At 39.9% G+C, this 26,726-nt stretch overlaps 1 protein-coding gene across 1 annotated transcript in view; it reads left to right on the top strand.

The window, feature by feature from the left end:
- Positions 1 to 26,726, top strand: part of ARSB (arylsulfatase B) — a 111,397-nt gene that overhangs the window by 73,829 nt on the left and 10,842 nt on the right. The window contains exon 6 of the mRNA XM_054033085.1: positions 3,499 to 3,569. Within this exon, the coding sequence (XP_053889060.1) occupies positions 3,499 to 3,569 (71 nt within the window). The remainder of the gene's footprint in view (positions 1 to 3,498; positions 3,570 to 26,726) is intronic.

The raw sequence follows: 26,726 nt of genomic DNA, 5'->3' as shown, positions 1-26,726 counted from the left end.
CATTAATAATCCCAATCCCAACTACTTTGAATCTAACCTGGTGGGATGATTCGCATAATTGGAGTGTTTAATGTCTTTGATTATAATCTGTTCAGGAAGGGTAGAGTGGGTTAAAGAGGTAGGGAGGAGGCAATCCACGTTAAAGACACCCTTATTTGTTTTAGTTATGATAAATCAGAAGCACAGGGTTTAAAATGCACCTGGATACATCTGCTAACTAATAAAGCCCAAGAGGTTTCGCTGATGGGGGTCTGATACAGACTACCAAATCAAACTAGAGAACAGGAGTCACTCTTTAAACACCAGTCTGTAATGTGTGGGGAGGGAGAGGGGACCTGTGTTGTTATGGGGAGCTTCAGTTTGGGAAACATATTCTGGAAGATTTTTGCAGCCAGTAGTAAAACACCATCAGTTTCTAAAAATTACAGATAATTTCCTAACACAAAAGGTATTGTAACCAACATGAGGTAAGTCTATTTTGGCACCTTATTATGACTGATAAAGGCTGAACTAGAAGTTGGTGGTTGCCTATGGACCAGTGATCTTGACTTCATTATATTCAATGTGGACAGAGAACTATCCCAACTAGTAATATGTAGTTGTGGTACTTCAAAAAGGCTAATTTCCCAAAACTAAGGAAAATTATGAGCAAAATTGAGTAGGAGAAAAAAATTAGATAGAAAAATATGAGTGAAAATTGGGAGTTCTTTAAGAATAGTTTATTAGATGTTCTAACAGCCACAATTCCACAGTCAAGAAGGATGCTAAAGAAAATGGCTAAAAACTCATCTTGGTTCAGTGGCAAAGTGAAGGCATCAATTAGATATTTAAAAAGCAATATATAACAATGGGGAAAAAGAGAAAATAGACAGCAATCGATATGAATTAAAAGTTAGGAAGTGTAGAAAACTGATAAAGGGAAGCTAAGGACATCAAGAAAAATCCATGGCTGGCTAGGTTAAGGACAATAAGAAGAAGTTTAAGTATATTAGGAAAAAAAGAAATCCAAGCAATGGTATAGGTTAATTTCTAGATGGAGATGGTAAAATTGTTAATGATACAGAAAGGGCAGAAGTGTTCAATAAATACTTCTGTATTTGGAAAGTACTAGGATGATGTACTTGTATCATATTGGGATGAAGAAGTATCTTCTAGTAGTCCATTAGTAACTTAGGAGCATGTCAGACAACATCTACTAGGGATAAACATTTTAAAATTAATAGAACTGGTTAATTGACAGATCTCAAAAAAGTAGTTGTCAATGGGGAATCATCATTGAACGATGGCGTTTCCTGTGGGGTTTGGCAAGGATTGGTTCTAGCCCCAACACTATTAAACATTTTCATCAACTATCTGAAAGTAAATTTAAAGTCATTGCTACTAAAATTTGCAGATGACAACAAGGTTATAGAGTGGTAGTTAATAATGAAGACAGGGCAGTCATACCATGTGATCTGGATTGCTTGGTAACCTGTGCCCATTCCAACAAAATGTGTTTTTAATCCAGCTAAATGAGAAGTTTTATACATCAAGGAAGAAGGAATGCATGCCATATTTACAGCATGGGGGACTATATCCTGGAGAACAATGACTATGAAAATTAATTTAGGAGTCATTGTGGATAGTCAGTTCAAGGAAAGTTCCCAGTGCGATGCTATGGAATAAAGGACTAATGCAATCCACGGATGTATAAATGGGGAGTAGTGAGTCGGAGTAGGGAGGCGATACTACCTCTGCATACACCAGTGCTGAGAATGATCCTGGAATACTTTGTACAGTTCTGGTGTCCACCTTTTAAAAAGGATGTTGAAAAATGGGAGAGTGCGGAAAGAGCCACCAAAATTATTCAATGTGTTCAGGAGGTCAGACTAAATGATCTAATGATCCCTCTGGACTTTCATCTCTAGAATCTATCAATCAACCCCCTTCCCAAATGGCCAGAAGGTAAAACAGATGGGATTAGTAGTGTGGCTGGAAGAATAACAATTTTAAGCTTTATTGGGCTAAAATGTGGTGAGTGGAATCCTTTTGGAAAATGCCCTGTAAGCAGTCTCTTGCCTTTTAAGCCAGGAGCTATCTAGCTCAAGCACTGTTGTTCATTATAGCAGTGGAGCTATTGCATAGCAAGGAAGACAGACTCACAGATAATAAGATCCTAAACCACTCAGAGCTTTATAGATAAATCCCAACACCTTAAACTCCACCCCATAAATTTACTGGCAGCTGGTACGCATTACAGAGCACTGGTTTAACAGGCTCTCACTCTGTTTGACACATCATTTAACAAGTGGGCATTTAAGAGCTGCATTCTGGCCTAATTGCAGTTTCTGGATATTCTTCAACTTGTATCAGTATGTAGCACATATTCAAATTAATCCAGTTTCAAGGTGAGAAAGGCGCAGATAACTGTAATGAGGGCTGCACCTGAAAGGAGAGGTCTCACTCTTCTTGCCAGGAACAGATGGAGAAAAACACTGTTGGCCACAGCTACAACCTGAGCATGCAGAAGCAGTTCAGAATCTAATGAAGGTCCTAAAATGCAAACCTGTTACATAAGGCTCAATCAGGCGTGTAGCTTGTGATGCTAACGAGAAATTAAAACCCTAACATTTTTAATGCATTGTGGGGAAAATTTTCCTGTACAGCAGTTTTTGCACACACAATTTTTAACATTGGATTCTGGCTGTACATTAGCTGAAAGTGCTGTATGATTTGTTATGTAATACAAATAAATACCTTTTACTGTCTGAGTCAGTCCCACCAGTAATTTATAATTTCACTTTTACTCAGAATGTTTGGCTTCCAAAGATGATATAAAGAGGGGAAATATTAATTCTATAATTAGGTATTATTGATATTGAATTATAAAATATTTCCTCCCAAAATAAAATTGTATATGGTTTTAACATCTTCGTTTAAGATTTCCACTAAGTGTTATCTTGCCTGTGTTTGTATTCTAGATGGTAAATGTTTCATGTCAGAGATTGTCTTTACTTGTGTCTTATATGCTGTTGCTTAAAATAAAATAAAAATAAATCTAGATATTATCTGAATGGTTGTCTTTGAAGTTCACTATTACATCATTACAATTTTTGTGGTATGATGAATGTTTTTATTTTAATTTCCATAATGAAAACAAATGACTTCTGACTGTCTTGCATGCTGCTTTTTATAGATAGTGGACCTTTTAAGGAATGTTGGTCGTTTTCAGTGTAACATTTACTTAATATGTAGAGGTCCAATCCTGGCTCCCTTATGCACATGAGTAGCCCCCACTGACTTCATTGGGGGCTACTCACCTGGGTGTGGAGTTGTAGGATTGGGCTAAAATATTATAGCTACTGGATCAGTAGGTCACCTTTGAATTAAAAGTTCATAATAGTTAATGGACACAATTGTTTCCTACACGTATAATAAAAGAAAGTATTAAAATAGCGCGTGCAGATTTCTAGTGGGCTCTAGAAGGAAATTAATGTTTCCCAATGATCTCTGTTCTAGTGAAGGAAGCCCTTCTCCCAGAAAGGAGCTGCTTCATAACATAGACCCTATGTTTGTGGACACTTCTCCATGTGAGTATGCAATTCATTGCTAGTCCTATTATATAGACATATAGTTTGATATCTGTCTAATGCGTGCTTTTTTCCCTGCAAGAAAAGTTTACCCTTTTGTAGGTGAAGAAAGGAAATACTTATTTGCAAATGGAAGGCCTCCTAAGTCACTGCCTTAAAATGGAGTTGCAATAATCGCAACTATAGTGTACTGTTAACTATACCCTAAATCATTGCTGAGCTGTGCTCTTCATTTTCCAGTGTTCTGAAGCACTTCTACGCAAAGAATAATGTACTGCAGACAGTGGGGTTATTGAGAGAAAACCATGTGCCTCAGGTGCACAGTAAGACCAAAGTGCCTCCTGCACTCAAGATTAGAAGTTATCTCCTAATATCCACATGTCCTGTGTTGTTCTAGCTATAATAAGATTGTATTATTGACAGAGGTGACAGTAAGCCAGTATGATCCGGTATGGCTTACCGTGCCGGACTGGACCGTCTTCTCCAGCGGTGATTTAAAGGGCCCAGGGCTCCAGCTGCTGCGGGGAGCCCCGGGCCCTTTAAATCACCGCCGGAGCTCCAGCAGCCGGGCTCGGATGGAGATTTAAAGATCCCAAAGCACCGGTCCCTGCGGGGAGCCCAGGCCCTTTAAAGTGCCGCCCAAGCCCTGCTGCCGGAGCTCCGGTGGCGCTTTAAAGGACCCGGGGCTCCCCACAGTGGCAGGAGAACCAGGCCCTTTAAATCACCACCTGAGCCCAGCTGCCGGAGCCCCGGGCCCTTTAAATTCCCGCAGTGGTAGGAGCACCGGGCCCTCTAAATGGCCTCTGGAGCCCTGCCACTGCTACCCCAGCCCTAGCCCGAGCCTTGCCACCCCGGGGTAGCGGCGGCAGGGCTCCTATGGTGATTTAAAGGGCCCGGAGCTCCATGGTGGCCAGAGCCCCAGGCCCTTTAATTCGCCCCTGAGCCCCGGGGCTCCCAGCCGCCTCTGCAGCTGGTAGCTCCGTGGTAATTTAAAGGCCCTGGGGCTCCCAGCCACAGCCGGAGCTCCAGGGCCTTTAAATCTTGAAAGGCCCCGCCTCTTCCCGTTGAGGCCACGCCTCTTCGGGTTGAGGCCACGACCCGCTCAGGACTCTGGCGTACCAATAATTCCTTTAAGTTACTTTCACCCCTAATTATTGACCTTGCAAGTGGAAAACTTTAGTTTGTACAAGGCTGACGTTCCAAGCCTTGTGGCTGCTTTTGTGCCATACTAACATGAGTTGGAGCCTTTGTTAGCAAGTCATGTTGCTCTCTAAATGCTTTCTGTTTTATAATTCAGCATTTGATAAGAACTAGGAGCTCTTTAAAACGGCGGATTGCTCATGGAGATTGTCATTGGAACATAACCCTTCTGGAGATTTTGAAGTTTTTGTGTTAATTAAATTAAGATACACCTCTACCCTGATATAACGCGACCCGATATAACACGAATTTGGATATAACGCGGTAAAGCAGTGCACCGGGGGGCGGGAGCTGCACACTCTGGCGGATCAAAGCTAGTTCGATATAACGCAGTTTCACCTATAACGCGGTAAGATTTTTTGGCTCCCGAGGACAGTGTTATATCGGGGTAGAGGTGTATACAGTAATACATTGAGAGCTAAACACTGACTGAAGAAAGTCAGTGCAGTGGAGATAGTGGCATGTAACCTGTGATCCTGGCACAAGTCATCCTGTAGTAGCTGGATGGAATGGCTTAAGATAGGCTGCCACAATGTACTTCTGTCTCTGTGTTGCTTCTCCTCTGAACAGGAGCACATGATCTCACCTTGGCTGGTCACTGCTCCCTGTATGATGATAACATACATACTGGTCGGATTCAGGTTTGGCCATGCCAGTTTCCCTCTACAGAATGCTCTGTAGGCTGTTACAGCCCTGTAGGCTTTCGTGCCCTGGTATGTTGTCACAGAGGCATACTTTAGAGACTATCTCTCTCCTTGTGTGGTACTGCAGTGGTTGAACTCAGCTGAGGTGCCCAAGCTAAGAGATTCCAGATATAAATCTGGAGGAGGTCTGGAGGCAAGACGCTTTCAATGTAGAGTCATAGGCTCAGGAACTCGCTCTCCACATTGGTTCAACAGTGCCTGAGATGGCTGAGGTTTAATGCTAACTACAAGGTTATCCTATTTATTCAGGGTCTCTCTGCGGTGGTAAATTAAGGGGAGCTATTGTATTGGTGGTAAGATGTGAATGATTATTAAAATTGAAATTTTGTATGTCTTGTGCTTCAGGCACATTAAAAAGAAATTGAAGTTCATAAATACTTACCCAGATGCCCTTATTTACTACATATGGCTTCCCTACCTTTTTTTCCTGCAATGTCAGCCTACACATTTGGCTGACATTGCAGGGCCATTTGGGCATCCAGCATCAATTGCACATATGTACAGGAAAAGACAGGACTAAGCCTTAAATATGTAACCCTTCAGCTCTTTCCCTAACTTTAATTTTAATTCTCAAAAGAGTTGTTTAGGTAGCTATACTGCTGCTAGATCTTATCAGTTTTGATAAATATTATAACTATTTTCTCAGGTGCCTTATAGGTGTCAAAACCTTTCTGCTTCAGATCATCATTTCTTCACCTAATACATGAGAAACATTTTTGTCTGACACAACAGAGCATATTAATTTATATTACAGTCTTAAGTGATCTTGGTGACAAGGATCTGGCCTATTCATATTTGGTTTAATTTTTTGCATGATACTGAATGCCCACAACTTCTCTTAACTTAATTGCAAATTGAAGGAGCTGTGTGCTTTGCAAGACAAGCTCTTATCAGGTTAGTGATTCTAGTTTTGACAGTGATAATGTAGTAAGATTCTCCTATAATGTCATAAAAACTCAATGTATATAATTTTATGTCTGTGTTAATAAATATAAATATATTTATACACATCTCAGCCTGTCTCTCCTTAAGCTTCCTTTCTTTTTCATTTTCCAAAAAGAGGGGTGACATGGTTGGAAGGATAGGCTAGAACACTGATTTTGGCAGCTATGTTTTGAATACACAATGTGGATAAAGGGGAGCAGCGCACTAGATTTAGAATAAACCTAAATTTACCATGGCAAAAGCTGACCACCTTATTTTTTCATTCTCTCCTTTCTCCAACACTGTTGACTTCATGGCCATCCTATGTCATATAGGTCCATAAACTGGGTGTTATTCTTGATTCCCTTTTCTTTCTCTACACACTGTACATCCGTGCTGTGTTCAGAACTTGCCTCCGCTGAGACAACAGTTCTGAGATTCCTTTCCTTTCTAGCCACTTCATCCCCTTGTTTATTACTGTGGCCACCTTATCTTTGGCCTTCCTGACATTCATGTTGCTCCTCTCTAGGTCCATTCAAAACACTTCTGCTAAAATCATCTTCCTGACCCATTCTTCTGACCATGTCCCCAAGGTGTAGACATTGAAATAGAAAAGTTAAGGAGAGGAAGTTGAGGGACAGATTTTGTCTTCTATTCTACACTATGAATGTACAAAATGTGGAATAAACTCTGCATATTATTTGTGGGTCTGGCAGCAGAATCTGTACTTTAACAGTTGAATTAGCTGGCTTTTTTCCAGCCACTGGAAAATATAGATCTCATGATCAACATGTCCTCCACAGTTATGATTGCTAACCAGGAAAAGAGGAGGCATGAAGCCCCAAAAAAGAAGAATTTAATAAAACATGTACATTCTTACTAGATTACCAGTTGAAACAAATGGATATGGAACAAATATTATTGAATATAAGATTGTGAACCTTAGCTGGAATAACTTGCACTCACAAAGCCTCTTTAGCTGCTGAAAACTGTTTCATACACCAGGAGGGAGAGAACACTGCGGAATAGAAAATGCTTATACAGGATGTTTAAAATACATATTGATCAAGTATGCCTCATTATTGGCTTCCAGTACAAGCCAGGAGTTCAGTGAGAATTGGGAGGAGTGGAGCGAGTGTTTTAATATATATATGTTTCTGAACAAAAAAAACCCTGTACATTAAACTGGAGTGAAGGTTAAGAAAAAAACTTATAAATAGAGATGATAAGCGCTATGGGAATGTTGTAATTATCTGAAAAAAACGGATATTAGTAACCTGTGGGAAGTTAATGCTGCTGACAAGAAGAAAACTGAAGCTTTTGAAGTATGCTGCCAACAAAGACTCTTCCATATTTCCTGGATGGAAAAGAAGACTAACGCTGATGTTAGAAATATTATTGGAGAGAAGCAGACCCTGATGTCGGAAATTATGTATGCAAACTTCTGTACTTTGGAAATAACCTAGAGAAAGTTATTATGGAAGGAATGTTGAAGGGTCATTGTGGTAGGGGACAACTAGCAAGGAGATGGATGAATGGTATGTGGCAGATCACTGAAAGGTCTGCTGCTGAGAGCTTGAAGTTAGTGATGGACTGTGAGGGCTTCTGAAAATTCTGCTATTATGTCACTGATGTTCAGACATGAAGACATGGATTTACTTTTTTAGTAATCCATGAGATTGATCCTTAACATGTTTAGATGAACTCAATGTTTAAAACTGTGTGACAGGATGTCAGTCTCTATTTTTAAGAGGCTGCTTGAATTATTTTTTGCTTACAGATTTAGTTCTTTCCTGTTCTGGATGGTCTAGTTTTGTGTGATGTGAATGAATGTGATGTGATGCGTTAATTGCTGTGGCTTGCTTTCTTTTGCTTTCTCTCTGTTCTACCCGAAAGATTAGGAAAAGGGCAAATACGTACACCTATGTAAGAGCTACTGTTGGTGATTACTGGGTTACTACTGACTGGAAGAGCCAGAGTACCCAAGCTCTGCTGCAGGCACAGGTACACCAGGTTAACAAACGGGAACCTCAGGCACAGGAAACAGTATAAAAACAGCCCCCTCCGGAGGATGGAGATAGCTAGGGAAGCTCTGATTCAGAGCTGGCTAATGAAGCTTGCATAGTTGTGGGGGTCAGAGCCTTATATTGATTATACTTAATTTATAGGTAGCTGGGAATGAGGGTGTTTTCTGGTCCCTCTCCCCAAGGGACTATTAAATTCAACTTCTTTTTCCTTACATAGACTGAAGCCAACCCAGCCTCTTGGTCTATGACAGGCTGTTGAACAACCTTAACTCTGTCCTTTAGTGACACCAGCCTCCAGTCTTCTTTTCTTTGTTCTTTTCTTATTATGGCTTTATCCTGCAAACCCATACTCATGCAGTTAGGTCCAGATCTTCAAAAATATTTAGGCGCCTACTCCCTTTGAGGATCTGGGCCTTAGTGTTTTGCAGAATCTACACATTGTGATATGTCCTTTAAGATCAATTACTTTTCTTAGGATTTAAAGACGCTCAGCCATAGTCTGTGAACTCCTAATAGTTTAAAAAGCCAGTGTAATTATTAAGTGATCATACATCTCTTTGGTCTTTGGAATATTTGACTTGCATGGGACCAGTATTTTCTGGCACATCAAGAATAATATGTTTTTGGAGAGGATGCTCCATATCATACAAATTTTTCTACATAATTTATTTAAGAAATGTGATCATGTAATTTAAAAAATGTACTATACTGTAATGCGTGCACACACCAGAGGTGGAGTTAAGGTTACATATGCTTTCCTAATGTTGGTATTTCCTGATTTTTGAGTGTTTAAACATGTAATGTATATGTTCTTTTAGTATACATTTTTTTTCTTTAATAAATCGTGGGGGTATATATCTCCTAGGCATACAAAACAGATATTGTATATCTCTGAAAATGCAGCTCATGAGGTTCTCCTATTGTGCATGTTTTTGATTCTGCATTTTGTGACTTTTGACTGAAATAGGAAAACTGTCTCTGAGGTTTGCCCTCTCATCTCCAATTTTTTTACACCAGCATAATAGTTTTTTTTAGTAGAAATGCACACATAAGACATTATTGATCTAGTTGTCACTCAATTGCTTACAGTAAATTAGTTCAACAGAAAACTAGGTTAAAGATTGAAAATATTGACTACTGTCACGATTACAGGGCCTCCTCTTGTCTGATCTCTCTGAGTGCACCCCCACAGGTGATGGTCCTTATGTTTTTACCGCTCCTGGAGTGATCTCATGAGATTCTCCCTGGGCCTTGGGTTACAATACGCCGTGGATCCACTGTGGTTACTCCAGCAGGTCCAAATGGATTCGGCTCCTGCTGTTCTTCCCTTGGGGAACTTATAACCAGTGGTAAACTAGAAAACGCTAAACAATACCTTGATTTAAGAGGGTTAAATAAAGCGTAACAAAAGAGAAAAATATTTTAAAACAATACATAGGCTTGCATGCAGACTGTCTTACCTGGAGGCTTGCCATCATTTGTCAGAGACTGTAGGCAGGCCTCCCTTTGCTGTCTCTCCCAAATAACTGACCTGACTTGGCTTGAGAGTGAATCACTTTTATCCAGCTGCAGACTCTTTGGTCTGGTCTATACTACCCGCCTGAATCGGCGGGTAGAAATCGACCTCTCGGGGATCGATTTATCGCGTCCCGTTGGGACGCGACAATCGATCCCCGAATCGGCGCTCTAACTCCACCAGCGGAGGTGGTAGTAAGCTCCGCCGACAAAAAGCGGCAGAAGTCGATTTTGCCGCCGTCCTCACAACGGGGTAAGTCGGCTGCAATACGTCGAATTCAGCTACGCTATTCACGTAGCTGAATTTGCGTATCTTAAATCGACTCCCCGCTGTAGTGTAGATGTACCCTGAATCTCAGTTTCCTAGGCTTGCATCCTGCTGCCCAAACCAGTTTGTTGAGCTCCACTGGGAAGTCAAGCCAGAATCCTCCAGGACAGTTTTCTTGGTAACAACCCCCAAGGGTTTGTGAGGGATGTCTTATCCAGATCCATTGTTTAATTTGTCTGTTTGTTTCCCTACAGCCCTGTTGCTTTAACCCTGTGTACTCCTACAATAAACAGTCCAATAATTAGGTCACAGTATTGTATTAATAAATTAGTACAGAGCAGTCCCATGTCCTTCACAAGCACATAAAAGCAGAAGATTAAAACAAAAAGTCTAGTCCTTCCAGGTCTTTTCTCAATTAGAATAGTTCCATTTGAAAATTCACTTGAGTTTTTTTAAAAAACTCAACAAAATTGCAAACAGCAGAGGCAATATTATATTGACTTTAAATAGTACACATTCCTCTGTAATGTAAATATTATTGAGAGACCAAATCAGGTGCAGAAAATACCTTTAAAGGTACTTTAAATTAACAGCACTTGTGTCTTGAAAGGAAATTGCAGAAAATCTACCGTACACATTTTTAAAAATTTTGCTTCATCCCTTTAAAAAATAGCTTTCCAAATTGTTGATGGTTTGGCAGCTGGGAGGGTGATGTCAGCTCTTTCATTGTGAAAGATCTGCTTTATTTTAAACAGCCTTATGGCATTTCATCAAGTTTTGGTGATTCAGCTGAATTAAAAACCAACTGTATTTGAGTCTAAATTCCCCTAACTGCTAAACCAAACATATTCCTTTCCACAGAGTCATCGCTAGATGGCCTGTCTTCAAAAAGCACTGAAATTCTATATCCCACAGAATCAGAATTAAATGACACGGTGAAAGAAAATGTACCCTTTAATTCGGAATTGTTAATCAGAATCTATCAGTACTCTCTGTATTATCTCTTACTCTGACTAGCTAATTCATTAATGAAATGCAGAGTTTTATAGAATCTTGTAGACTATTTTTAGGGAATCACTTTCTCCTCTTCTTGGATAAGCAACTTGAAATTTGTTTTCATCAAGTGAATTTAAAGGATAGGGTTTGTATCCAAAAAAAATGTTGATGGGTGGGGTTTTTATATTGAAGAAACTTTCACCTTCATTTAAAATTCCAGGCTTACCATAAACTAAAACTTCAAAGGCATAATAAAACTGTAGGCCTACTAATTGTAGTCAATTTATTTTGGAGAAAAAACATTCTTAAAGGCAGAAATCCAAGACAGAGGAATTCAGAGTTGTAAAACCATTTGTGACTTCTCTTCAAGCTCTTACTTGCTCTGGGCAAAATTAATCAAAATTTACATTATTCTTCTTGCCATTTGAAAAAAGGCATTACCTCATACATTACACTATTAATTGCCAAAATAAATGGTTGCATACTAAGGGGTTAGATCTGCTCTATGGGGGTAAGTAGAACGCTCATAAAGTCTATTATGAAAGAGAAACCACTTCATTTTTGGTAATACTATATACATGGACATTAATTCATAATGAATTGCAGTAGAATGGCTGTAGCATTATATAATATATCTATCCGAATACCAAAAGAATTCATCTTGATTAAGGGACATTGTAGACTCCTTTAGGCCCCAGTTTTTACTTACTGTGGCTGGGTGAAAGAAGATTCTATGAGTCATTACAGAACAGGATTGATTTCTGCATGGTCTATTCCTGATGATCACAAGTTTTGCAAATAATAAATGCGGGGTGAAGGTGGGAACAACCCCCTATTAGTGTAGTCACTCAGTAGCAGCTTGTGTGTGCAGCAGGTATGTGTATGGATGAGAAATCTGCGTGCTTTGACTAGGATAAACACAGTTAATGTGTATGCCAGATTAATACCTTTCAAAGAATCAAAATATGAACAAAAGTCATTATTTTAGTGTAATCAGCTGCTTGAGTTGACTGTTTGAAATGGGGAAATGATCCGGAATAAGTAAAAACAAAAACAAAAGAACAATTCCATTCTCTGTTCTTCCCAGAACATCTGTTTGTTTGGAAAAGTAAAATGCACCAAATGCTGGTCAGCTAGCCTGTGTTGCCTTATTCTTACAGAAATACCACAAATCCAAATGATCTATCATTTATTACAAGGCATTGCCTTACCTGTCCCCAGCGTCTTAGTTTGAGCCATTGTCCACCATAGGTACTGGAACTAGGAGTGCTGGGGGTGCTGCCGCACCCCTTGGCTTGAAGTGGTTTCCATCATATACAGGATTTGTAGTTCGGTTCAATTGCTCTCAGCACCCCTGCTATACAAATTGTTCTAGCACCTCTGTTGTCCATCATTCCTGTGGTCACCCAGATCCCATTCTTTTTTTTCCTTATAGTTCCACTTCACCATTTGTCATTTATGGGTAGCAGCATCTTTCCTCTTAATAATACTAAGCATTTACATAGTGATTTGCATCTTCAGAATGGTTCATGAACATTAATCCTTACAGTTCACCTGGGAGATGAACGAGTGTTATCCCTGTTTCGGAAATGGAGGTAGAGAGGGTAAGTAACTTGCCCAAGACCACAATGCCAGAGCCATGATTAGAGTTCAGGAGTTCCTAGCTTCTGATTCTGGGCATATACCACTAGACCACACACCTCTTATTGCCAGTATATACTGTAACATTTTATACTTTTATACCTATCTCAACGTAAAGGCTAACCTACATTTTAAAATAAAATACCTCTGGGTTGGGAACCAGTCAAGTGTTAATCTACTGCAGAATATCAGTGTCAAGTTGTAAACCTCTTACCCTTCCCTGGGGAGGCAGAGACACTGTAATTGAATACTGTAGCTTACCTGACACACCTTAGACTGCAGTACTGCAAATGGGTGTTTCTATTTCACATTTGAGACCAAAGGTGTCCTTTGATATTTTTAAAAGATCTAAAACAAATGCAACTAAATGCACCTAAAATATAACTCTTTCATAGATAACATTAAGATTTCAAACACCCCTATATTTTTCACATTTTTGACAGGCAGAAAAAACACCCCACACACTTATTTTTAACGATCTGCAATGATACAGGGCCTCAGTCAGAGCACAGAGCTGAAGGGTGGGTGGGGGTGCGTGCGTGTTTATATATGAGTGAAGAAGGGCTACATATTAAATCATAATGTTGAATTTTGTGGAGTTTGAAATCACAGAAATTATTCATAAATTTACTCTTGTTCTGATTTACTGTAGTTTTATTCTAGTGTTTAAATTGTGCCAGGTAAAATGTAATACCCTGAGTGAAATCCTGGCCCCATTGAAGTCCATGGGAGATTTTCTGTTGACATCAGCAGGGCCAGGACTTCACCATCTATGTTTATTATTCTATTTTCAAATATATAATCAATGAAAAAAAATGTGAGGAGCAGAATAACTTGAAAAAAACAAATGTTTTTATGTTGTCATGCCCCTTGAAGTTAAGCTTCAGAGAACACACAGCCTGTATTATAGCAGGCTGTTGCTGTTAATCTTCTATTCCCAGTCCTTCATCTAGACTCAAAACGGCATGGTGTACCAACTAAAATCACCATAAAGAGTGATGAATAGTGGGATTTGAGTCTAAGTATCCAGAGTTGTAGTTCAAGTAAATGAGTTAAGATAGTTTGACTTCATTGTATAGGTATAGCACACAGCTATGTGTTATCGACATGACAGTAAGAAATTATAGTCTGGATAATGACCAGAGAGCCTGATCTGTTCCTTCAGAATCAGTATTCCATTAATTCTTCAAAGGTCAAGGTCATGGCTATTCCTCAAATAGTCTTATTTTAATAAAATAACCGAAAATCTCAGAGTTTTGCAGAAAATTCATTATCACCATAAAGTAGCAAAAAAGGTCAGAAAATGTCTTTCCTCAATGAAGTAGCAAAAATATCTTATTTCTTTAATAATTCATTGCCTTAGAGGAGCCAAGAAGAACCCTTGACATTTCAGCTTCCTCCTCCTTCACGGGAAATAATTGTTTCATATATCATGGAATAAAAAATGACAATAACAAAATAAAAAGATACACACAAATTTTGCTAGCCTGGGAGCCATCTGCATTTACAAAAGAGTATATTATGGTGGGCCGGGGGTTCTAATGAGTTTTCAACTTTCATCTGGAATGAGTAGTAATCTGGTAACAAAGGCTGTACACCCAATGACACGTGCAAAAAATTTTAAAATAAATGTATCGGAAAAGAGGAGGAGAGAATTTTCATACAGCTGTAACTGGAATGGAAACCATTCTTGGCAAAGAACTATTGAAATCTTGAATGAATGAGTGGAAACATTCTGGAAATAATTTTTTACCAGCATTAAGGGAAAAACTGTAGGTTTTAAATGATTTAGCAGAAGAATAAAAATTATAAATATTTTATCTGTTTCTGTAGAGAATAGCAGTATTGTAGATGGCACAGATATATTATAGTCCAGATGGACTTAGTACCTTAAAACTTCCAGAATATATACAATTCTTTGGACATTGTATATTGGGTCACCAATTTTTTGGAAATGTTTGTGATACATGGGGAAGGGCTTGGTGTGTTATGAAGTTTAGACTATCCACACAGGCTCTATTGTTCTTTAATCTGTAGCCTTTTTGGAAGCAGTAACCATGAAGAAGCTATTTTGCTGTCATGTTGATGATTGTTTATTCTGTTACACAGAGAGAACATTAGATAAACATTTTATGATCCAAAGTTACCACAGAACTTTTATCTTTAGTTTTATTAGGAGTTTTCCTGTAGCATCTTATAGGAAGAAAAAAACTTTTAGCTAGAAGTAATTTATTAGTCTGCTTTTTATAAATTTAAAAATGCATATACATTAATATCTGTGTAAAACAGATTAATCACAAACTAGTGCTATTTTTACATGAAACACTATTTTATACTGTTTAAATAGTGGTACTGTATATAATATCAAAATGACTATAATCGCAAAATGTCATTCAGTTATTAAACTCAGACACTAGAAGATTTTAATTTAAAACTAACTTTTTCCATTGTAAAGCACTTTCTTGTGTCTCTGGATTTCCTTATAGATTTTATTTCAGAAAGGATAGGTTTGCAGTGAACTCAATCAATTGCAAATTAGTTATACAGGGCAAATATAAAGTTTATCATAAGAAAATATTTCAAGACGTGCAGTAGGGGCCAAAAGCTGAAGTCAATGGGAGTCTTGATATTGACTTCAGTGGGACTAGGAATTGGCCTCGAACTGATAGTTGAAGCCAGAAAAAAGTGCAGGCTTTGTTATATAGCCAATTTTTATTTAATTCTCATTAAATATACAATGATGTTATATCTTTTTTAACAACTATTTTTTCTACGGTTGACATTTTGATGCCTGTTTTCCCTCCCTTCGTAAAAACTTCCTTAATAAAAATGAACCTTAGTTGCAGAAATAAGAGTTCCATATTCCTTTCAGGCAGAAGAAAATATATTGTAGAAGTGTTACAAAGCCTATATTTCAAGGAATGAAAGACTGAACATTTATACATCACGTCTTTGTCTATTGTTTAGGTTGTAATTATTGCTATATATGTTTTAAAAAAAATAAAATCTATACACTCTGCTTAGGATTCTGAAAGCATCCCTGTTAAAGAAGAAAGTTAGAATAATTCTCGTAGTTTAAGTCTCCTGCTCATTCATTTGTGGGACATTTTCCAGAGCACAAATAGGAGTTAAGTGCCCAATTCCTACTGACTTTCAATGGGAGTTGAGCACCTAATGGCCATTTGAGTTTTTTGAAAATATCCCCCTCTATTTCATCTGTTTAAAAAAGCTGTTTTTTGTTTGTTTTTCTCCATCATGTTGTGCTCTAGCCTTTGCTTAGTTAATGTGTACTGATACTGTCTTTGTCCTTCCTTGCCTCCCATATTCTTTTCTCCCCCTTTGTTTAATTAGTTCCCTCTTTTCTTTAGGGATCTTGCTTGCAATTTTGTGCAGCTCATCTCAGAGGCACAGTGCACAACTTGCAGCCCAACAGCCAGGACAGTGTGGGCTAAGATAGCATTAAGCCAACGTTGTGTTTACCCAATTCTGGCCACCACAATAACTCTGAGAACCCGATGGATGCTCCCTAAGTTTCAGATGTCTGTCTCCAGCTTTCCATGAATGGCAGTGCAGCCCACAATTCCTGCAGTGATAGCTGTCCCCTTGTTTCACTGACATGCTTGTTCTGTCCCCTGCGTGTCCCCTATTCCCAGGCTTGTGTCAGGATCTTTGTAGGCCAGCGTAAAGTTACTTTCTGCAAAGCCTGGGCAAGGGGAAATTCTTCTCTGGCCAGATCTGAGGCTTTAATAGCTGCTTTACACTGCCACAGCATAAAAGAGCTGTAGCAGAGGACAGAATCCCTCACCATGTCTTGTATATCTTTATTGGGAAGCACCAAGCACACTCAGCAATAGTGCTGTTAAAATAATAAACAAATGAGAAGGAAAAAGGAGTTCAGTTTCTCAAATTATAAGTAGTAAGACACTGTAATATTCAAAAGCTCACATGGTATCAAATCTCTCAGATCGACAAATGTTGGTTGCTCCCACTATCCTTTAATTTTTTTTCTTTTTTTAGTTTTAATTCCTCAGTAAGTTTCCAAAGAAAATTCTTTAATCTTGCTTTTGTCTCACAGATAAATGGTTATGTTGAGTGAGGTCATCTGAGTGGTTAAAGATTTCAGCGATGGGATAAATTGTATTACCACATAAGGGCATGTATTCAGGTCTTTTGAGGAGCTTGGAAAAAATCAGATTAAGTTTCGTATTCTTATAGAAATGAAAAATGCAATACTTAGCACTCCTGAAGTTTTCACAGTTTTAGTCTGGCACTGACATTAGACAAAACTTGTATCCATTTAATTAATATATGTTTTCTTCTGCTCGACATGGCAGGAAAAATCTCATGTTACTGTAAAGATTGTCAGTGCATAATCCAAAAGCTAAACTACCCAAAGAAATTCAAGTAAAATGGCAGTCCAATGTTAATTCAGTTTGTTGCCTTAATGGAAGTGCTAGCTTTGACTATGTACAGAACTGTGATGTATGTGTACAGTAAATGCCTATAACGTTCAAATGACAGGGCTGTGTGAAACTTTTCAAATGCCAAAATGATCTTTACGTTCTTTAAGTGGTCTGGTAGAATCCAGGATTTTGGTTTGGGCCTGTTTCTTAGGCTGTCGAAAGTTACATGTCTAAACCACCAAGAGCCTCTCTGAGACTGTAACACTAACACACACACTCACACAGAGAGAGAGAGAGAGAGCAATGAGAAATAACTACCATGTTAGCTCAAAAATATATATGATAAAGTTCCCAGTAGATTTCAGCAATTCCCCATACCATGTCATTCAGTGAAGGAGGATGAAGCCCTGGTTTTCTCAGACACTAATGACTAGTAGCAACTTATAATTGTGGATGCATTGCTTGTATTTGGTCCTTTAGAAGATGCTTGCATGTGTGTGCATCAACAGGGAGCCTACACTTTCCACAGTTTACTGATTCATGTGGTTGCAAAGAGAGCAATTATTTCCAGAAATACTGTCTTTTTTTTCCCTTTCTGCAGTAATTAAAAAAAAAAATTCACATACAGATCTAACATAAAATGGACAACAACTTCTCTGGTGCTCTGAGTGCTGCGAATTCATTGCTTAATGGGCTGGTGTCTCTAGAAAACACACACACACACACACACACACACACACACACACACACACACACACACACACACACACACACACACACACACACAGCTAAGAGTTAAATTTCAGAAGACAAGAAGTTCAGAGTCAACAAAGCACAGAGTCACTATTAGCACACACGCATGCACATCTCTGAACATTTTTAGAAGTGACTTCAACTTCTGTACCTACAGAATTGTGCACACTCACACGTGTACAAACTATATTTACGTGTACAAATTAGATAAGTCTGTCTCTAGCCACCCAATTTGTGCAAGCAAACACCTGTCTTTGAGCACAAATATGCATTTAAATTTGTGAGCACAAAATTAGAGGCTGGCTGAAAAACTAGTGTTTTTTAAAGTTTTTTATTTTATGTTTTTTCCTCTCTCAAGGTTTACATCCCTCCTGGAATCAACTAGAGGCTATAAGGAATGAGAATAATTTTTTCTGCACACAATTGCCCACGAATTGCTCAAAAGAAAAAAAAATGGGTTAACACATTTGCTCTGTTTTTGCATTTGTATTTTTTGTGGGAATTTAAGTTACTTACCTAGAATAGATAAGGAGTACTTGTGGCACCTTAGAGACTAACAAATACCTAGAATAGTCCTGTTTCACAGAGCTGAGCTACTCCAGTCCTTGTGCCTGTGTTGTTAAATATTTCACTAGCTATCCAAAAACAATAGGTTAACTGAAGTATGTAAGATACAGAAGAGGACTCCATTCTCATCATGCCATTACTCTCGAGAGCCCAGCATTTGGCGTGTTTTTTTTTTAAAAAAAAAAATTGTAATCTTAATGGGGGTCAATGTAGCTGGGAGACAATGTCAGAATGTATCTTACCAGAGAGAGAAAAAGAGAAAGTCAGAGAGAGCTCTAATTGAAAGCATATGTAGGGCTATGGAAGAATGAGGCGATATTTGGGGTCAGGGCCAGCGCAACCCATTAGGTGACCTAGGCAGTCGCCTAGGGCACTACAATTTGGGGGGGGGGCGGCGACCGCGGCGGTATTTCAGCGGCGGGACCTTCCGCCGCCTCTGTGGGGCGTGGCATTTCGGGGCGGGACCTTCTGCTGCTTAGGGCAGCAGAAAAGCTGGCAGCGCTCCTGTTTGAGGTATTGGTATTTATGTACATAGTGATTCATGTTCTAGAAGTATGTTTAAAACAATGTAAATCAAGTGTTCTGTTAAATGGAAAGGTGAAATAGGAGGTCCAGTTCCAAACTGGGTCATTGGAGGGAACTATTCATTTGGATTGTCATCTGGCAGACAGTAGCATCACTCTAGAAAGTATGGTGAATGGGTGAGTGAGAGCAGAAAAAGCAGACATGAGAAGAAAAAAGGAGTGAAATGTAGATGAAATATAGATGACTGGTCCTTCAGTTTGACTTGGAGACTTCTCCCTTTGTTGAGTAAACCAGTGGCTCTCAAACTGTGGGTCAGGACCCCAAAGTGGGTCGCAACCCCATTTTAATGGGGTCGCCAAGGGCTGGCATACGCCTTGCTGGGGCCTAGGACTGAAGCCTGAGCCCCACTGCCTGAGGCCGAAGCCCAAAGGCTTGAGCGCTCAGTGTGGGGGGAGGACTCAGGTAACAGGCCCACCGCTTGGGGCTGAAGCCCTTGGAATTCATCCCCCCCCTTCCCCACCAAGAGCGGTGGGGCTCTGGCTTTGACCCCCCTGTCTGGGGCGGCGGGGCTCGAGAGGGCTCAGACTTCAGTCCCACCTCCTGGAGTCATGTAGTAATTTTTGTTGTCAGAAGTGGGTCAGGGTGCAATGAAGTTTGAGAACCCCTGAAGTAAACTATTGGACAGTCAGAGAAGCTCAGTCCAAAAAAGGTGGTGGAGGTTCTTCTTGTGCCTGGTTCTTCAAGTTGCTGAGTACCTCTGACAAACACCCATAAATCCTACTGAAGTCACTTCAACATCAGGCACTCATTTTTGTAGTCGAGGTGAAATAAAATAATAAAGTGCATAATAGGGGTGAGGGTAACTTATGCAAACTTCAGAAACAGTTTTTAATTTGGCTCTCTGCAAAGGAATATATTTACTGTAGTGCACATGCTCTGTCATGGAAAAATAGCTTCCAACAGTACATGGTGTGTTTGAATCAGAGCTAAAAAATATAAATAGCCTCCCAAAACAATCTTGCTTTATTTACTTTTATTTTTGCTATCTTTTGTGTCATGTAAATGAGCATATAATCCGTTATTTTAATGCTGTCACAAAATTATGTGAAATGGGTATCAGATGATTAAATACTAACTACTGTTTGCTGTATCAGATTAGTATCAAGCTAATACATCGAGCCCCTCTACATGTCATAATACACAAGTATAGTAATCCAGCGTGTCATGATTTAGCATGGCGGATCTAACTTGATCTGTCTTTTGCCATCTTGTGGTGTTTTAATAAAACCAGGAAGCTACTTCTATTGCACAAGAGAGTTTGATGGACAGCCTAGTTCCCATGTTCATTCCTGTAATGCAGGAGAGCTGGATTTGATTATTAGTCTCATTCTCTTACTGTTGAACATGAACAAAAAAGGCTCCCATCATCCGCTTGCAGATTGAGTGTAAGGCTCTCACCTTGTTGTTCATAGGTATTGCTGATCATAGGTAGAATATGAACATCCACTGTTCTAATCCCCTTACATATAAATAGTAAACGTGAAGTTTTGGGAGAAAAGGAGGCCATGAGTCTAGCCACTTGTTTGACTAGCTTGTAGCCTGTCATTTTTTCCTGCAAGTGCTTATGTAGCTCTTTCTAACAATGCGTTCATGACCACAGTCTCCACTGCTATCTTTGGATGTCCATTTATTGTTATTATTTATTTTATTAACCAAAAGAGCTTACAGAGTAAAAATTTTAAAAGCATTAAGTAATTTAGGATTGTAAGTGCCATTTTGAAAAGTGGCTTAGGCATTTTAGAGCTTAAGACCTCCTTGACTTGCCATGTCAACCTACATCCCAAACTGCCTAAACCATTAATGAAAAATTTACCCCCAGTTGAAAGATGCAACAGAGAGATGAAGGACAATAAACAAGTGGTCAAGGTGACCATCTAACGTATCTTTCTAATACAATTCTTGATAACACAACCGTGTTCTTTTTTAGTCTTAAGTATCCACTGTGTAAAACAATTCCTCATGAACTCTTGGTGTTCATAGAATATCAGGGTTGGAAAGGACCTCAAGAGGTCATCTAGTCCAACCTCCTGCTCAAAGTAGGACCAATCCCCAGACAGATTTTTGCCCCAGATCCCTAAACGGTCCCCTCAAGGATTGAGCTCACAACCCTGGGTTTAGCAGGCTAATACTGAGTTATCCCTCCTCCCTGAAAAAGTGAGGCCCCGCTTTCATGGTCTGTATTAATACTGAAAATCAAGATCAAGTGAGCTTTTGCCCTTCTGCTCCACGGGAGGTTTCTGTCCTCCCTGAGCTCGCCTTAGAGCTCAGAGTTCTCTTAGCTTCAGTTCATTTCCTCTTGTCAGATATATCTGGTGATAGCAGAACCTCCAGACCTTTTCCCATCCCTGCTTATAACTCTTCATTATTCTTGTTGCATTCTCCTGTACCTTTTTCATTTCTATAATATCCAGTCTGCAGTGTGGTGCCCCCAACTGTGCACAGTTTTCGATGTATGATCTCCTATTTTGGGTTCTCTTCTAGCACACTTCTTGCTCAAAATATATGGTATAGTAGGCGACTGGAGGAGATAGTGAAGTGATTTGGGTTGTGGTGCTGTCAGTGTGCGAATTATACACAGTTCTATGTCTAAAGGTATGCAGTTCTGTTTGTCCTCCTTCTCGCCCAGAGGATGCAATGTGTGTGGCTTTCTCAGTGACCAGTAAAGATACTGGATTGAATAAATGTTCATTCGGACATATTGCAAAAAAGAACAAGGTGTTGCTGGTTGATGGAAGGAAGCAACTTCATGGCAGGGGTTGGTCTCTGCCCACCTTTTGCCAATAAAATTCACAAAGTAGGGGGTGCTCTTATATCCCAAGTTGTTCTGAATACCTGAGGTGGCATTTATCTTGATGGTGACTGTTTTTCTTGGATGAGCACTCAGCCTCTCTCATATAGGTCTTTGTCACCTGCAGATTGAAATACTCCTGTTTGCGCTACATGATGATACATTTGAACATATACAAGCTATACTGGCTGCAGAGTATAGTGGCTGATATGGGTCTAACTGTAGGGATCAGATTACATCTGTGCACCATAGATTGCATTAGCTTCCTATTTGCTGGTGGGTACATTTCAAGTATTGATTATGACTCTGTAAAATATCATGTGGTTTGGGTCCCTGCTATCTGAGAGACTGCCCCTCTTTCTCCTGGTTGTTCATTACTGCAGAGGAGAACAGCTGGTGTGTTTGAACAAACAGTTTCTAGATTTGAGCTTCCAAGGTTGGTGCAGTGCAAGAAAAATTTACTCAAATTTGTTTTCCCTATTGATTCAAGGGACTCCACATCTACACATGAACACACCATCCCCTGAAGGCTAACTGATCTGTCGTCTTAGGCTTTTGCCTATCAGACTGGGGATAGGATATACTGGTGTTTTAATTTTGTTTTTAATTTCCAGTGTTTGAGAATCTTTTTAGTTAACACTCATTAAGTTTTTTGGTTTTTAAAATAACATGCTCCCAGAAATGAATGTAATAGATGCAATTTTATAAATCCTAAATAGAGACCTATATGAATTATAGTGTCTGTACATGATTGCATGAGGCAAAAGCAAACTAAATTTCATTTGTTTGTCCATTTTAAATTGGAAGCTAATGACCAAATTTTCATAATTGCAGTAATAAACCTTCCAATTTGTTCATGCAGACTGGACAGCTGTGTATGCCAATAGGGAATTAGGATGCAGTTACCTGTGTGTTGTGTGCAAAAATGTGTCTGTCTTTATGTAATATCTTTGAGGTTTGTTTTTTATTTAATGTTGTAAAGTATTTGAATACATAGCTGCTTTATCTACAACATTTTATATGCTTTTAGATATTTAATTACTTCCTTTTATATCTGATGATCAAGTGAAGGATTCTTAGCAGATAGGGTGTAAGCTCCCTGCGCATTACTGCTGATGCCTCAACAGTCTGATCCAGAGCCCACTGAAGTCCATCGAAAGGCTTCCACAGACTTCAGTGGGTTTTGGATCAAGACATAAATCCTGAGCTGCATTATTCCTACTGTTCCAGATTTAAGCATTAGTCAGAAGAAAATGGATCTGCCAAACATTCCAGAAGTAAGAACATAGGAATGGCCATACTGGGTCTTCTGACAATGGCCAATGCCAGGTGTCCCAGAGAGAACGAACAGGTTAGGAAATCATCAAATGATCCATCCCCTGTCACCCATTCCCAGCTTCTGAACAAAGTATGGTGTATGTGGTGACTAGGTGGAGTGATTTGTAGAGGTAAAAGGCCACCTTTACCACCTAAACTGTTTTTCTATTTAATTTTTGTCAAGCTAGTATTAATTGCATAATATTTAAGATGTTCTGTCCTCCTTCCCCACCCACCACTTCTGATACTGTAGTGCAAAAAACAGACTGGTGGATTTACGGTAGTCTGCAGAGCCTGTGAATGGAAAAGTATTACCTATGATTTTGCACCATTGGGGAGCAACTCTTTCATTTAATAATGCCATATGGTAGGTGTTTCAAACCCTGAGAAGACAGTAAAATGATTTAAATGAGAACAGCAGCTGTGATGTGCAAAATCCTGGATCTGTTTTAATGGAAGCAACAGGAGAATGATCCTGTTACCACTTTTATGAGAACCCTGTGAAGCTGCTGAATACAATTGGGATTTCTTGGGAAATTACAATGGTGTGATAACTCTAACACCCACTAATGGAAATACAGTAACTCCTCACTTAAAGTCGTCCCAGTTAACATTGTTTCGTTGTTACATTGCTGATCAATTAGAGAACATGCTCATTTAAAGTTGTGCAATGCTCCCTTATAACGTCGCTTGGCAGCCACCTGCTTTGTCCACTGCTTGCGGAAAGAGCAGCCCATTGCAGCTAGCTGGTGGGGGCTTGGAACCAGCTCCCCTAACAGTTCCACATTCCCCTAAGTTCCCTGTGTGGCAGCCGCCCAGCAGCCTATCAATTGCTGGCAGTTCAGCTGTCCCTCCCCCCACTGCCGTGTGCTGCTCCTGCCCTCTGCCTTGGAGCTGCTCCCCAGAGCCTCCTGCTTGCTGTGCGGGGGGGCTAATGTCAGGATGTCCCCCTCCCCCCTGCTCCTGCACTCCGCTTACCACCTCTTCCATAGAGCGGGGGAACACACGACAGGGCTCAGGACGGAGGAAGCTTCCTGGCAGCAGCTGCCCTCTCAGCTTGCTGATATACCGGTATTTAAAAAGGCAATGTAGTTAGGCCTGGTCTACACTGGGGGGGATCGATCTAAGATACACAACTTCAGCTACGAGAACGGCGTAGCTGAAGTCGACGTATCTTAAATCGACTTAGAATCACTTACTTTGCGTCCTCGCGGTGCGGGATCAACAGCCACCATTCCCCCGTCGACTCTGCTTCCGCCTCTCGCTGTGGTGGAGTTCCGGAGTCTATGGCAGAGCGATCAGGGATCAATCACTACCCGCCGATCCAGCAGGTAGTGTAGACGTATCCTTAGAGTGGGGTCAGTGTACTTAAAGGAGCAATGCGCATCTCTCTCGCACACACACGGTGTGTGTCTCTGTCTCTGTCTGCCATGCACTCCATTCATGCTGCCTTGTAGAATGTGGGCTACATTAACAACAATGAGTTAATCCTTGAGGGCCCAGCCAATTGCTAGTTCCTCATTTAGCAGTAAGGCAGTCCCTGGGAAATATCCCACCCTCTGACTTCACCACCTCAACCAAGCTTCACAATCATCATCGCTATGTACCAGTATTAAATTGTTTGTTTAAAATTTATACTGTGTATGTGTATGTGTGTGTGTGTGTTTGTGTATATATATATATATATATATATATATATATATATATTATAGTTTCTTTTGTCTGGTGAAAAAAATTTCCCTGGAACCCCATTTACATTAATTCTTATGGGGAAATTGGATTCGCTTAACATTGTTTCGCATTTTTCAGGAACATAACTACAACGTTAAGTTGCTGTACTAGTAAATACTCCCACTCCCTTCTGGTCCCATATCTAAGTGTTTTTTGGTTTGCCAGTCTCTGACTTTTGTCTTAATGGATCTCCTCTATGGTTTTTATGAACTACTTATTATCTCCTGATCAGAAAGAGCATGAAGGTTATGCAAATCACTTTTCAATGACAACTATTTCTTTTGGAAAAAATCCCAGTGACTCTGTAAACTGTGTGGTTTTATTTAAAGGTCCCTTTCAAGTATTAAATAAGAGACTGCTCTGAGATGTAGCAACCCATTCATCCCTCTCAGCAAAAATATTGGTACAAATTTTTAAAAAAATTTGTGAATCATTGATAATGGCTTGGATCAGATTCTCAGCATAATATAAAGAAGTTGTAATTACAAGGTGAATTTATCTTTTCTGGACTTGGTAATTATCAGGCGATGTCCGGCCTTTTGAAAGCCTGTCTTTCCATTCACTCAGGTAAACTTGCTGTTAAAAACACGGAAGAAGACAGATCACTGTTAAAACAAAATTGTAACTCTAAGTAGTTTTGATTTTTGTTTTCACACTTATTAGCCCATGTCAACTAAAGATAAAGGACTTGATTGTGTTTTGCCCTGAATGGTATGTGATAGGATTCCTTTATACCCTTGCACAGGGTCTGGGCATATTCTGGTCCCTTGTGTTCCCTGAGCATGTGGATTCCATGAGACCCAAGTTTTATCTCACTCTCTACTGGCTAAGGATCTGAATCTGTGTTGGGAGAGTGTACAGTGCATCCTAGCCAAAGGTGGTGGAGGTCTACACACCCTGGACCCTGCGATCTCTCACTAGGACTCCTCGTCTTCCTCAAAGCAGGGCTGACCCTAAGTAGCTGTATAGTAATGCTTTGTTGATCTGTTTGCCCATTCAAGGAGAGCTGTGGCATGCAGACCTCTTATCTCTCCCTTCTATCATTAGTCCACTGTAAGTGGTTTATACTGTACTGGGGAAAGGTTTTGATCCCCCGTTTGGATCTTGTTATGAATTACTTGGAAATAGGTGAAGATATTGAAAAAAGAGTAAACGGGGGGAGGCAGGGTCATGTATTCAGAAAACCTGGCAGAAAATTTCAACGAGCTGATGTAATTTTCTCTATTAGTCCAGGAGTCTTAATATGTAGCGATGACCTGTAGTTACTAAGGGAATCCCCGAGCATGGTGCACATGACAGACTATCCCGAGGGAGGGAAAGGGAGGTGAAAGCGAGAGAGAGAGGGTAAAAGGGAAGATGAAAATGGCATCTCCAGCACTTGCTGGAATTCATTGAATGCTCTTTATGTAACTTGCCTCTAGAACAATAGCACCTGTTTAGTATGTGTCTTAGATGTGTTTCTAGTTTTTATTGGAAAGAGTGACAGTCAGTTTTGGAATCCCCTCTCATCCTGGATTTCAGTGGTTTTTCATAATATACACTCTTCAGCTTTTTAAACTATGACAGGACCTATCTGCAGGGCCGCCCAGAGGATTCAGGGGGCCTGGGGCAAAGCAATTTCGGGGGCCCCTTCCATAAAAAAAAGTTGCAATACTATAGAATACTATATTCTTGTGGGGGCCCCTGCGGGCCTGGGGCAAATTGCCCCACTTGCCCCCGCCCCCCTCTGGGCAGCCCT

The sequence above is a fragment of the Malaclemys terrapin genome, chromosome 6, assembly GCF_027887155.1.
Source record: "Malaclemys terrapin pileata isolate rMalTer1 chromosome 6, rMalTer1.hap1, whole genome shotgun sequence".
In the NCBI taxonomy this organism is placed as follows: Eukaryota; Metazoa; Chordata; order Testudines; family Emydidae; genus Malaclemys; species Malaclemys terrapin.
The sequence above is the reverse complement of the archived record's forward strand: the minus strand, read 5'-3'. Positions and strand labels throughout refer to the sequence as shown.